General features: G+C 42.7%; 1 protein-coding gene across 1 annotated transcript in view; it reads left to right on the forward strand.

Annotated features, from left to right (window-relative positions):
* Positions 1-3,409: 3,409 nt before the first annotated feature.
* Positions 3,410-14,499, forward strand: part of DCAF5 (DDB1 and CUL4 associated factor 5) — a 150,834-nt gene continuing 139,744 nt past the window's right edge. The window contains exon 1 of the mRNA XM_074236045.1: positions 3,410-3,704. Coding sequence (XP_074092146.1) covers positions 3,488-3,704 — 217 coding nt within the window. The 5' untranslated portion in view covers positions 3,410-3,487. The remainder of the gene's footprint in view (positions 3,705-14,499) is intronic.

Raw genomic sequence — 14,499 nt, forward strand, 5'->3', positions numbered from 1 at the left:
GATAGACGAGAGGGAAGATTGTGGGAGAGGGTACTCAGAACACACTTCTGAGCAGGGACAGGATAAAAGGAGAGAGAGAATAGAATAAATGAGGGAGTAGAATGGAGGGAAATACAGCTAATAACGGTGGGAAAAATAGTGAAGTAACTTCTTTGGTGGACTCATGATAAAGAAGGCAACATCCCAACAAAATTATTGTAATAATATAAAAGAAATTAAAGAAATAAATAAAAGAAAAAAGAAATTAAATTATTTGTAAATTCATTATGAATCATATTTCTCTTTTAATACAGCTGGCCATGTGCTATAATATTCTACAAGAAATTATAAACTTTTAAGTTTTTGCCTATATTGAAAGGAAATAGTTATTTGACTACTAAGAAAGTACAATTTCTATATTGATTTTTTTTGCTGATTTTCCCCTTAGTTCATATATATGTATGTATATATATGTATATATATATATATATATATTCTCTTGTGTACAGGTTGTGTTCTTCTAAGTTTGTTTTCTTTTGTTTGTTTTTTAGATTTTTGCAAAGCAAACAGGGTTAAGTGACTTGCCCAAGGCCACACAGCTAGGTAATTATTAAGTGTCTGAGACCCAATTTGAACCCAGGTACTCCTGACTCCAGGGCTGGTGCTTTATCCACTATGACACCTAGCCACCCCCTCTTCTAAGTTTCTTGAAGAAAGAAACCCTTTCTTTTTTGTTTGTCCCCAGTGCCTAGTTGCTTAATGTTTGTTGAGTAGATTGTAACTAGAGTGCAAAATAAGGTCATTTTAGGAGAGCCTTGCACATTTATTTTACAGATGTTTCTTTTTTCATGGATTGTTGATATATTTTTTAAATTCTTGTTTTTATTGATTTTGTCTCATTTCTGAATAATGGGCAGCAAGGTGGCACAGTGGATAGAGTACTGGCCTTGGAGTCAGGAGAATGGAGTTCAAATCTGGTTTCAGACATTTGACACTTAATAGACCTTGGGTGAGTCACTTAATCCTGATTGCCTTGTATCCAGGGTCATCTACAGTTCCTATCTGGCCACTGGACCCAGAAAGTGAGTCTGGTGGACTTACCACAGCCCCTCCCCCCCAATCCAATTCATAAATTTATCATGGCATTACTTCTTCCTGATACCCTGGTGCTCTTCAAGAGTGAAGGAGTGGCTGGGTGGCATAGTGGATAAAGCACCGGCCCTGGAGTCAGGAGTACCTGGGCTCAAATCCGGTCTCAGACACTTAATAATTACCTAGCTGTGTGGCCTTGGGCAAGCCACTTAACCCCATTTGCCTTGCAAAAACTAAAAAAAAAAAAGTAAAGGACAAACATCCTCATCTTTTCTAAATAGAATTCTACTCCTTCTGCTGCCTAGGAAAAATTTCTCCTTTATAAACATTAAAAAAGAAATGGGGAGGAAAAAAGTTGTTTTTTTCTTAGTTTTATTGCCATCTTTATTTAAAAGGACCAAGTTCCACTAAAAGTATGGCATCTGGGATTTGGTGGATTTCTCTAAAGTTTAGTAGTTCAGCAACCTTTCTCCTCTATTATTTTGCTTAGTAATAATCTTTAAATTTGCTATAATTGCACACAGAAAGTAGTAGATATTAGTGCTTGGACCAATGAGCTTAATATATAGATGTTAATTGATCAAAAAAAAGGAAGAAACTACCAGAAAACTGACCCAGACAAATGACTTTGTCAAACAGGATATCCTCTAGAAGGATCAAATTCCATTAAAAAAAATCTTTTACTATAATACAATGGCGTCAGTTATAGCCACCGTCAACCAAGCTGTATCCATGCCTTCTGGAAGTAGGCTGATGGCTAACTGCTGTACAGCAACAGGCTTCCACTGACTCAGAACCTTAATAGGAACTTAGAGCATGGAACTAAGGGTGTTTCGAAAGGGTAGGTCTTGTGTCCTGCAAAAAATCAGTTATTAATTCCAAGGAGTGCTGTCTGTTTCCCAGAAGCGTTCATGGCCTCTGCTTTTGCAATCTGAACGTATTGTGAAGGTCTCCTCAAGGGTCACTTGTGCTCATCATTCTTTGTATAAACCTCTGGGATCACGAGATGCAAAGGTTCATTATTGCTTGGACAAATGGAGAGGGGGCGAGAGTGGGCTGAGGATGTATATTTGGGAAGGCTGGTGAGAGAAGGAGACCAGGGCGTCCCATGCTGGGGTCCAGAATCAAGAATGCAGCAACTTTATAATTTTTATTGACCTGCCAGAGACACCCCCCCCCCAACTGCTCCTTCCTTCTAAGAGGAAGTGGGGTCGGGGAGGGGACCCCCTGAGTTCCCATTCTTGCAGAAGAATCGAGCCTGTCACCCCTGGTGTTTGGCCCCGAGTCCGTAAGGCTTTGCGAGTCAATGCTCTGTCGGGCTCTCCGGGCCAGGCCCGGGGGCCCATTTATTGTTACGTAGGTCCAACTTCACAAAGTGTGGCGGAGCCGGGCGCGGCCCCGGGCAGCCAGGCCGGGGGCGCCGTCCGCCGGGCGCCCCTTCGAGTGGGGGCTGGGGGAGGAGGAGGGGGCTTGAAGCCTTTCCTGGAGCCGCATCCCGCAAGGACCCGGGCGCTCTAACACTTGGCCCGGGCACACGCACCCGTTCAGCAAGAACCCCTCCTCTTGCAGCCGGGGGCGGGGGGCGCCCAGCCTTGCAGAAAGGAAAGTCACTCACTGCCCAGGAAGGGCTGAGCGGGGGGCGTGGACCGCGAGCCCGAGGCCCTGGGTTCAAGTCCCCGTTGGATGGCCCTGGCCAAGTCACTTGGACCGGCCTCGCGCTCTAGACAACTCTCATCGCAGGGATAGTAAGTGGCCGAGAAAGGGGCAGACCCGCATGGGGAGGGGGCGCTTCCTCATCCGGGGGGTTCTTTAGCCTGATGAAATCACAGCTCCTGCCCCCGAAGAGGGCAGTTTGGTAGAGGAAGGAAAGGGCGGGCAAGAGGGTGGCCCGAGGAGGAGAAGAAGAGAGGGGAAGAAAGGGGAGAGGAAGAGGAGGAGGAGGAGGGGCGGGCGGGAAGGAAGGTGTTGCCGTCACTGAGAAAGCCACCAGGAAAAGCGGTGTATTCAGGAAGCCCGGCTGCAGCTGAGGATCAGCTGCTGAAGGAGGCGGGGACCCGAGGAGGGAGGAGTCCGGGCCGGGGGAAGGGGAAGGAGGAGGGCCGCGGGAGACAAGATCAGGAAGCAGCGAATGCTTCGCTGTGTCCAGACCCCCACCTCTCGCTCTGTCTGCCATGGCTGGTTAAAAAAAGCCCCATCATAATCATAACCGAGAGGAGAGGAGGAGGAGACAGAGAAGGCAGCGAGGCCGGGCCGGGGCGGCTGCGGCGGGAGCGGCGGCGGCGGCGGCGGGAGGAGCAGCAGCAGCCGCCGCAGGAGCCGCAGGAGCCGCCGGAGCCGCCGCAGGAGCCGCAGCAGCCGCAGGAGCCGCAGCAGCCGCAGGAGCCGCCGCCGCGGGCAGGGGCAGCGGGGCCGCAGCATGAAGAAGAGAGCTGGCCCGGGGGACGGCAGCATGCGGTCCGTGGTGGGCTTCCTGTCCCAGCGGGGCTTGCAAGGAGACCCGCTGCTCACTCAGGACTTCCAGAGGAGACGCCTGCGGGGCTGCAGGAACCTCTACAAGAAGGACCTGCTCGGCCACTTCGGCTGTGTCAATGCCATCGAGTTCTCCAACAATGGAGGCCAGTGGCTGGTTTCAGGTAAGATCCGACCTCCCCGCTTCCCTCCCCCTTCCTCGGGCTGCCTCTTCCTCCTCCTCCTCCTCCTCCTCCTCCTCCTCCAGCCCCTGCGCGGGGAGGGGAGGGAGTCCCGCCAAAGCCGTGGCCGGGCCGGGGGGGGGGGGGGGGGGGCGGGGAGGCGAAGCCTGGTCTAAAGAGAGCTAAAATGGTTGACAGCTCCGGAGCTCGGCCCCCTTGGGCGCCGCGGAGCCGCCCCGTCCCTGACAAAGTTTGACGGGAAACTCTTCCTCTCGCCGCTTCCCCAGGTGCACTCGCGGGCCCGGGGCCGGGCCGGGCCGCGCCGCGCCGGCCTCGGGCCTCCGCTCGCATCCCCGCCCCCGCCCGTGCCGGGCCCCGCCGCACGCCCCCTCGGCCTGCTCCGGCTCGCTGGGGCCGGGGGCTCCCCGTGCGGGCGGCCCCTCTGCCAGGCCGGCCCGCCCCGCTCCCGGCCCCTCCTCCCCCAGCCCTGCTCGCGCCCCGGCCCCCTCCCACCACACCCCCCTCGCCCCGGGGCTTCCCCTCGAGTTTGGGGGGAAGGGGTGAAATCGAGGCCCGGGAGGTGTAGGCCTCGCTCTCCTGGGGCTCCTAGCGACAGGCGGCTGAATCGATAGCCTATTGCACCAGGGAGGCCCCGGCCTGGCTCGCGCTGGACGCCCGCCCGCCCGGCCCTGGATCGGCCCCGAGGTGGGGGTGGAGGGGGCGGAAAGCGAGGCGTTTGGGTCCGTGTGGGGGGAGGGGCGGGCTCTGCCGCCTCCACCTCCGTCCCCCCCTCCCCCGGGGCCAAAGAGGCCAAAGTAGGGGGGCAGGTGAGGGGGGGCACACGGAGGAAATGAAGTTCAGGGGATCGGAATCTGCCATTCTTGCCCCATTCCTTCCTCCATCTCTTTTCTTGTGTCAGCCGGGAGGCGGCGTGGGGGGGGAGGGTAACTGGGGCGGGGGATGCGGGCGGGCCCCGCGGGTCCCGGACCCAGCCTCCCGCCCTTCTGTCTGCTGCCCGAGTCGCAGTTTAAGGCCTTTTAAAAAAAATTGTGCCCAGCTCCTGGCAGGAGAGCAGCCTGCCATGACATTCCGTGCACGATGCCCAGTGACAGGTCTAAATTTGCAGAAGCCTCTGCGGGGTCACGTCTGGACACTCCCCCAGCCCAGTGTCAGAACGGGGTCTGGCTCCGGGACGGGGGCGTTGAGAGCGCCACAGAGAGTGTTTTTGAGGGAGTAGACTTTTTAAAAAAAAGCAAACTTTTGACTTGAGCCGTTTTGAAACCTTCATCAAGGTGGAACTGTTGTTACTCTTGTTCCTTGTGAAATGTTTGGTGTTAAAGCCGAAGGCTTCCTCAGATGCTGGAGCTGCTTCATTTCATCACCCGACATTCAGGGGTTGAGACTACTCTTTCAAAGACCCAATTTGTGACCTTTCACCCAAGTGTATGACGTTTTCAAACCGTGGTCTTGCAAATCGAAGGAGACCTAATAAATGTTTTTTGAATTCTTTTCTTCACTCCGGCCTCTGCCGTCTGACTCTCACTGCTCAAAAGCACAAGAAACCTCTGACTTAAGTGAGAGAATTTTAGGGGTATGAGCCATACTTGTGGGGGAAGTCTTACATAGATAGCCTTATGTTAATCAGCCTAATTTAGATTTAAAACTTTGCACTGTATTTTCCTGATCTTCCATGTTGTCACTCCCCTTTTCAGTCTGTCGGCTTCCTGGGGCCCCAGGTTCATCCCTTTTTGGCTTCTGGTTTCAACAGCTGCTTTTCCCAGCCACCTGCCTCAACAATTCAGCTAGTATGTCTTCTGGGTTATACCCATAGGAAAATCTCTGACTGGATTTTCTCCTTCACACTTCCATGATTGGGAAAGGAATTCTCCATCATTACTTCCTGGGTTTTCTTTTCCTCCTCTACTGTGTTCTTCCTGTTTTCTATCAACTCCTCCCCTTGCTTAAGTCTTTGCTAGCCGGTTCTTTCTTCAACTCAGCCACTCCTAATTTTAACTGCGTTGATTTTGTTTGTGCAAAATCTGAATTTTTTCATCCTTGCACTCATCTTTTTCTTTGTATTTGTTGTGTCACTAAAAAGCCTAATTAGGTTTTCACAGCTTTGCCCAGTTTATTATGGAGTGCCTTTCTTCTGAGCTTGGGACTCCATTGCTTCTGCTAAGGAATCTTGAATATTCATTACCATGTGAAAGACCATTTTAATCTTTAGAGGACTCTTCAGTTGATTTTTTTTCTTACACAAAAATGGGTAACTATCTCATGTTGGGGTTCTTTTCTAAAAGTATTTTTGGGGGAGATACCACTTGTATCTTCAATTTTACCACTTTATAAATAGTAAAGAAATTAGATTCCAGGTTTAGAGTGGTAGAGAGATTAGCCCGGGGGTGGTGGGGTGGTGGTGTGGAAATCTATCTTGCTTTTGGTATTGTTTTCTGTGAAATCCTTCTGATTGCTAGGGATTAGGATGTTAATTTTTCATCTTCGATGCTTGACCCTAGTTGATTGCCAAAATGAATTATCTTTAATGCATGACTCAAGTTTGTTTCAGACACAATTTATTTGGGGGATTTTAAGGAAATATGTAATGTATTGATTTCCTTTGGCATAGGTACTGTGCTAAGTAATGTAGAAGTTAGGGCAAAGTAAAGTATCTGGTCTTTCATCTGAGTGAGAAAGTAGAAGGGGTGGGGGTAAGAAAGGTAAGTTGGACAGCTTTGTATATTATCCTAGGCCCTAGAGCTGGGGGAAGCATAATGGAAAGCATTTGATTGACGGTCAGAGGATGAAAAACCCAGTTTTTTTTTTTTTCATTATTAGAGTGTACTAAAGATCACCTGGGAAGAAAGAAGAAATAGAGATGAGTTGGGGAAACATCACAAATCTGACCCTGAGTCATGATATAGTAGTTATGGGGTTTCATTAATTCAGATATTAATTGGCATTGCTCTCTCTGCCAAAAGTGAGCAGCTAAAGCTTATGGATTTGTCTTAGTAATAATTTCATCCTTCTAAAGGTGGAGTAATTAAGAAGGGGAAATTCTGCAGCTGAATGCTGGAGTTGAAATGAGAACCTTAGGGGGAAATCGCAACCTGATCTGAATAGTTTAGGGATAGAGAAGAAGATAAAATCCAGACATCATTTGAGATATATCTTAGGTTTTGGGAAAAATTTCAAAAGGTTCATAGGAAAGATAGTAAAATGCTTCTGGGAAGGCAGATCAGAGAAGCCTGCCAGGAGGAAATGTGGGATTTGGTTTAAAGGAACCAATGTGGTTGAATATACAAGGAATTCATCAGCCCAATCAGATTTTAAAAAGAAATGTATGGAAAATGGAAACTTAAGAGAATGAAGATCAGAATATGGCAGAAGTGAGCTCAGAATGAATTGAGGCAGGCAAGGAAAGCTAAGAACAGTATAAAAAGTTTGCTTTATTATGGGGAGAAAAAGGAAAATTAAAGAAGGAATAGGACCTTTTCCTTTCTAAGGGATGAGATCTGCCAAGAAAAAAGGCAAAGCTATTCAAGAGATTTCAGTAGAACTTTGAGCTGCCTGGGATGAAGTTACTTGGCTCCAAGAGAACTATATCCTTGAATCCTCAACGAACTGGCAAAAGTGCATGGAAAATAGGAAAGGAGGTATCAAAAAATTAGAGAAATGCAAATGTCCTGATTTAAAAAAAAACTCAGGAGAGAGTAGAATCTGCAAATTATAGGCTACAAAGCTTTGATTTGACTCCTAGAGAAATTCTAAAATGAATCATTAAGAGATGGTTGTTGAACTGGAAGTGGTGATTACAAAGAGTCAGCATGGCTTCATCAAGCCAGACCCCATATCATTTTTTTGATAGGATTATTAAACTAATAGATGGAGGAAATGTGGATAGATTTCAGTAAAACTTTTGATGAAGTATTTAATAGGATTCTTGTGGAAAAGAAAGGAATAAGGATAAAACAGTAATGGGATAGATGGTTTCAAAACTGGTTGGTTATTCAGAGTAGTTAGTGTTCAAGGTCAAGAAGGTAGGGGGACTTCGGTGGTCTATCCCAGGGATCTTGACCCTATGCTCCTTATACATATACATGGACTGTGTGTGTATACATAAGATACATGAGCATGCATACACAGACACTATACATACACAGTGTTTTAAGGGGTTCAGAGGACTTTATTAGATTTCATTTTCACCTCATGATAACTATACTTGTATCTCTTTTGCAAAGGAGGAAATAGGTATAAAGAGGTTAAAACTACTTACCTGTGATTGTACAGTAAATATGGGAGCTGGAATTTGAATCAAGTCTTCATTCCTAATCTAGCACTTTATCCACAATTCCATGTTTTTTAAAAATTTACTTTTAAAAGTAAAAAACACATCTCACAGTAACACTGTGGGCTAGATATTTCTACCTTTTGAAGAAGAGGAACCTGATGATTAGAGAGGGTTACATAGAACTTCTAAGGATCAGAAACAGAATTCAGACCCTAATTCCTAACTACAAATCTAAGTGCTGTTTTCATGATACCGTGCTGTGACTCTTTAAGTGACAATTGAGAGTATGAATTTAATGGCACATATCTTACTATAATCACTGTTCAGCAGTAGAAAGTGAAAAAGTTGATGATAGCAACAAAGTTGAGGTGGTTGTTTTGAGGCATAAGATAGTAAAGTAGGTTAAACTACTTTAGCATAAGATATTTTTCAGATTAAATATATAGATATATAGATATCTTTTGTTTCTGTATCACCTGAATATTTATTTGTAGTCTTCCTTGTCTTTCCTTCCAGAGAGCCATCTCTTAGAGGAAAACATTTCTCAACCTTTTTTTTTTTTTGTCATGGAGCCCTTTGGCAATTTGGTGAAATCTGTGGGGACTACTTTTTAAAATCGTTTTTAAAATGCATGAAATAAAATACATAAGTTTTCAGTGGAAACCAGTTATATTGAATTACAGTTATTAGATATTTGGAAAGTATGTTCTGTGTTATAACAAAGTTTTTTTTAACTTTGCATTTCTTGGTAACATTATCTTTGAAATATTGACATGATAATAATATGTTGAGTTGGATCTGTGATCTCATTGAGAAGGATATTCCTTCTACTAATGTAAACCTTGACATGACTGACCATCCTATGTAATTATTTTCAATTCTTGACATCTCTGCTACCAGTAGATCACTTGAATTGCTATCAAGCCTATTTTAAAAAAGTGATTGTATTTTTTGTGATATTGTCTTTTGTTCCATTTCTTTAAAGTTTTTTTGTTATATGTTGTAACAGTCTTATATGTTTATATTTATATCTATGTCACTCTTTTCCATTTTTAACTCTCCTGAAGAATTTCAAATCTTGTAATCCTACTGCAACATAGGTATTATAAAAGAGGACCTCTGTTACTTAGAGAAATTTGCAGTTAATTAAAGGAGCTCGGCAATTTCCTGAATGCAAATATAATTGTTTTAAAATGAACTAGCTCATATTTATATAGTTTTTAGTTTAATATTGGCTTAAGTTTTGCAAAGCACTTTCCTGTGAAAGTAGGCAGCACAAGTATCACCTTCATCTTTCAAAGGAGAAAACTGAGGGGCTCAAAGAGAAAAAATAATTTTCTCATGGTGATATAACTAGTTGATGGAAGAACCATGACTAGAAAGATGCTTTTAAGTTAAAGGATAAGGCTCTTTAAATATGTAGCTATCTCAATACATGTGACATATACTATATTTTACTTAGCACTTTTAACAAAATTAACAGGAAAATTTGTATACTGTGAATCTGATTCTAGTATTCAGTATCCTTATATGTTTGCTAGACTCTGAACTTGTTAATTAAGTTTCTTGCCACCACCCAATCACTTTTTTTTTTGCAAGGCAAGTGGGGTTAAGTGGCTTGCCCGAGGCCACACAGCTAGGTAATTATCAAGTGTCTGAGACCGGATTTGAACCCAAGTACTCCTGACTCCAGGGCTGGTGCTTTATCCACTTAGCCACCTAGCGGCCCCCCACTCAGTCACTTTTTAAATCGTATCTGACTCATTGTGAACCCTGTTTGTGATTTCTTGGAAAAGATCCTGCAGGGGCAGCTAGGTGGTGCAATAGATAGACCACCGGCCCTGGGGTTAGGAGTTCAAATGCAGCCTCAGACACTTAATAATTACTTGGCTCTGTGGCCTTGTCCAAGCCACTTAAGACCATTGTCTTGCAAAAATCTTTAAAAAAAAAAAAAAAGATCCAGCAGTAGTTTGCCATTTCCTTCTCTAGCTCATTAGAGATGAGGAATTGAGGCAAACAGGGTTAGTAATTTGTCCAGGGTCAAACAGCTAGTTTTTGGCCAGATTTGTACTTTTAGGAACTTTGAAACGCCAGGCCTGCTACCACCTAGCTAGGTATCTGCAATGTTATAGAATAGGTACTTTTAACTACAATGAGTATTTTCAGCTCTGTTTTCTATTACAGTTAAATTTTCTTTGGTAAGATATTTGTTTTATGCCTATATTTGATAAAATACTTGATTTATGCCTATAAGTCAATTAAAAACTTACGCTGGAAAAGTTCAGTAAAACCTCCAAATCTCTTTTGTCTTAATACCACTCTCTCCATCTATTAGTTTGCTAATAAGAAATATAGGTAATGGTGGACTATAGAACACCTAAAACCTTTAATTGTGAATTGATGGTATACAAATTTTTAGTGAAGAAGAGTGCCCTGGAAGTTGGTTTTCTGGATTCCCTTCTGGGTTTTGGGGAAATATGGCTTACTATTTATTTTCTCTTTCATAATTTTCATTAAGGGATAATATCCTCATGGTTTTTCCCTCTTCTCATGTTTTACAGTGGAATTTTTTTTATAATACAGTCATATTTAGAGCTAATCTTTGAGGACATCTAATCGAACTCCATTTTATGCGAGCAACCAAAACTCACACATTGTTCTAGACTTAAGGGGCAACTTGCCTTTGTCATTGTTTTGTGGGAATTTGGGAGAGTTGGGACAGGTCTGGCAATGATGATCCTGAGAGCATTTTTATGTTGAATTTAAAGAGCCATTAGCCTAAGGAAGCTATTAAACCTACCTGATCCATTTCCCCACAGCTTATCCAGGGAATCATTCAAGATCAGCAAAATCAACGTTAGCCCTACTATTTTATTTTATTTTTTAAATTTTATTTTTCCAGTTACATATTAAGAAACTTTTTCAACATTTATCCACTTAGAAATTTATGTTACACATTCTTCTACTGCCCTCCCTTCCCCCCTCTCCATTGGCAAACAGTTTAGTGATTGTTGTACATGTACATTTATGTTTAACATATTTACATATTAATCATTTTGTTTTGAGAAATTAGAACTAAGGGAAAAGAAAGAAAACCATGGGCTAGGAAGGAAAAACAGAAGTATTTTACAAAGGGAATATAGTATTTATTCAGATTCTGTGAGTATTTTCCTCTGGATGAGTTTGGCATTGCCCATAACAGATCTTCTAAACCCATGAACTGTTGAGAAGAGCTGCATCCATCAGTTGGTTACCTCGTAATGTTATTGTTAATGTGTACAATGTTCTCTTGGTTCTATTCCCTTCACTCAGCATCAGTTTGTGTGATGTTTTCCATGCTTCTCTTTAAGTCCTTTAAAGTCTTTCCATTCATGGTTTCTTACAGATCAACAGTACTCCATAACATTAATCTACCACAACTTGTTCAACCATTCCCTAATGAATGGGCATTCCCCCCAATTTCTAGTTCTTTGCCACTGGAAAAAGAGCTGCTTTAAATAGTTTGGAACATGTGGGACTTTTCCCATTTTTTAAGTTTTTTTGGATATAGGCCTAGTAAGGTATTGCTGGGTCAAAGGGTAAGATCAGCTTTATTGCTCTTTGTTCATAGTTCCATAGTGCTCTCCAGAATGGTTGGATTAGTTCACAACTCCATCAACAGTGCTTCAGTGTCCCAATCTTCGCACACACTCTCCAATATTGATCATTTTCCCTTTTAGTCATTTTAGCCAATCTGATAGGTGTGAGATGATAATCTCATAGTTATTTTAATTTATATTTCTCTAATAATGATTTGGAGCAGTTTTTCATATGTGTATATATATATACACAAATATATGTGCTTATAAATATAATGTGTGTATAGCTATATATCTATGTATTAATCTTTAATTTCTTCATTTGAAAACTGCCTGTTATATCCTTTGACCATTTTTTAATTATAGCCCTACTGTTTTGAAAAAATGTAGTCAAGGTTTTGTTTGACTCTTCTTAAGGACAACAAAAAGTTATTGGACCTGAGAAAGTGATAAATTGTAGTTGAGTTTACTTTTCTGTAATCATAAATTATTAATTTGATTTTAAAAATTCAGTCTGGTATCATTATTATATCACTTTTGTTCCTTATTACAATTAAAGTGACGTCTTTAAACTTTAGTATGTTGCGATTCTGACTTGAACCCTTAATACCTCCAATGTCTGTTTTCCCCCAAAAGCTTTCTCCTCTCATAGCTTTTCACCCATACTCTGGGCTAGTCTACATGGCACTCTCTAGCCTCCTCCTTGTCTTTACTGTTCTGTCTCAGCTCATGTGTTGCTCATTATACTTGTTTTCCTTTGCCAGTTGAAATCCCACCTGTCCTTTAAAACTTGGTTCAGATGCCATGTTATCTGTGAAACCTTCCCTGAATCTCACCTAGAATAGATCCTGGATCAGATCTCTTCTTTCCATGAACTGTCATAGTAGCTGATGTATACATTTCTTACTGTGAATTGTCATGGCAGATGATGTATACATTTCTTTATGAATTTATCACATTCTATATGTGATAGAGCCATGTCTTAATTGTTTTTCTACTTGAGTACCTTTTCTTTATTAATTTGGGGAGATCATAACTATAAGTTCTTTGAAATTCAAAAAGCAACTTCCTTACTTGATGTATGTAGGGAAGATAAATATTATTGATGAGAAATGGAGAACTTAATTATTATTGATGAGAAAATTGGAACTTGGAGAACTTAAGACAATAGGCATTTATTAAGTACTTATGTGCTGTACCCTCTGCTAATCTAGGAGTACAAAGAAAGGTAAAAAGACAGTGTCTGCCTTCAGAGAGCTTCCATTCTAATAGGAATCAACATATTACTGAGTTAGCTACATACAGTGTATGGATGGAAGGTACACGGAAAGCATTAAGCATTGGGAATTGAGGGGACAGGGAAAGGTGGTCTGCAGAATGTGGTGGATTTGGTATTGAATTTTGGAATAAGTCAGGAAGACAAAGTTAGAAGGGAAGGGAACAGCATTCCATCAATGGGGGGACATGATGGAGCCTCCTGTTGGATCAATTCCAAGTGGGCCAGCAGTTGTGGATAAGATGCATAGGTCTTAAGAAGAAAAAGAATCAGCCTTTAAATGCCAAACCAAAGAAGTTATACTGGTGATCCACTGGAACTGTGAGCTAGGAAATGAGTGATGGGCCACATATTTATTTTAAAACAATTAATTTGGCAGCTGAGTCAAGGATGGGAGGATGGTGTACTTGAAACTGGGAAGTAGAGGATTTGGAGGGGAGGAAAGATAAATTTTGCTTGGGAAATGATGAATTTGAGATAATCTAATTTGAAATGTCCAAAGGGCATTTTTGGTAATTATGGACTGTAGCTGGGGAGTAGGTTTAGATAAATAGATCTAGGAATCATCTATATATTGAAGTTGTATAAAGGAGAAAAAAGGTCCCAGGACAGTTTCAGGGGATTCTAAGATCTAGGAATCATCTATATATTGAAGTCGTATAAAGGAGAAAAAAGGTCCCAGGACAGTTTCAGGGGATTCTATAGTTATGGTATGGGCATGACATTGATAAAGGTCTAGCAAAGGAGACATGGGAGGACATCACGTGAAAAGAGACCCAGGAGAAGGGCAATGTCAACATTTAAGAGAATATTCAGAAAGAAAAGCTGTTATGTTGAAATCAAGAAGTATGAGGCTTGAGAAAGGGCATTAGCAACTTTGAGGGTAATTTCAGTTGATAGACAGTGTTTAGGAAGCCAGTTTGTAATGGGTTAGAAGAGTGAGAGGAGGGGGTGGCTAGGTGGTGCAGTGGATAGAGCACCAGCCCTGGAGTCAGGAGTACCTGAGTTCAAATGTGACCTCAGACACTTAATAATTACCTAGCTGTGTGCCCTTGGGCAAGCTACTTAATCCCATTTTCCTTGCAAAAAAAAAAAAAGAAGAGTGAGAGGAGGGAAGTGGAAACACTTCATACAGATGTCTTTCTCAGACAATTTAGCCATAAAAATGGGGGATGAGAGTGGGGCAGAGATGTAGATGGGAACCAGTAGGGATGGTAGGACAATGTGACAGTTTCTTAAGAATTTTCAGGAAAGGGGCAGCTAGGTGGCACACTGACCCCAGAGTCAGAAGGACCCGAGTTCAAATCCAACCTCAGACACTTAATAATTATCTAAGTTGTGTGACCTTTCACAAGTCACTTAACCTCACTGCCTTATAAATACTAAAAAAAAAAGAATTTTTCAGGAGAGAAGGGAAGCATCCCAGTAGATAGGGAGAATTTGAAGATGGTGATAATAGGGCAATCTAGATTGTAGGTAGAGGGACTGACTTCAGTGAGGAGAAAGGATCACTCTAAATTGGAGTGAGGTAGAAGATAGTGGGGAAATAGATGGGAGTGATACAAGGAAGGGAAACTCATAGCTAATGAATTTAATTTTGGGGAAAGGGTGGTGCAAGACTGAGAAGATGGGAAAGGGGTTGCTATGGGAGGTTTG

The sequence above is a fragment of the Macrotis lagotis genome, chromosome 4, assembly GCF_037893015.1.
Source record: "Macrotis lagotis isolate mMagLag1 chromosome 4, bilby.v1.9.chrom.fasta, whole genome shotgun sequence".
NCBI lineage: Eukaryota > Metazoa > Chordata > Mammalia > Peramelemorphia > Peramelidae > Macrotis > Macrotis lagotis.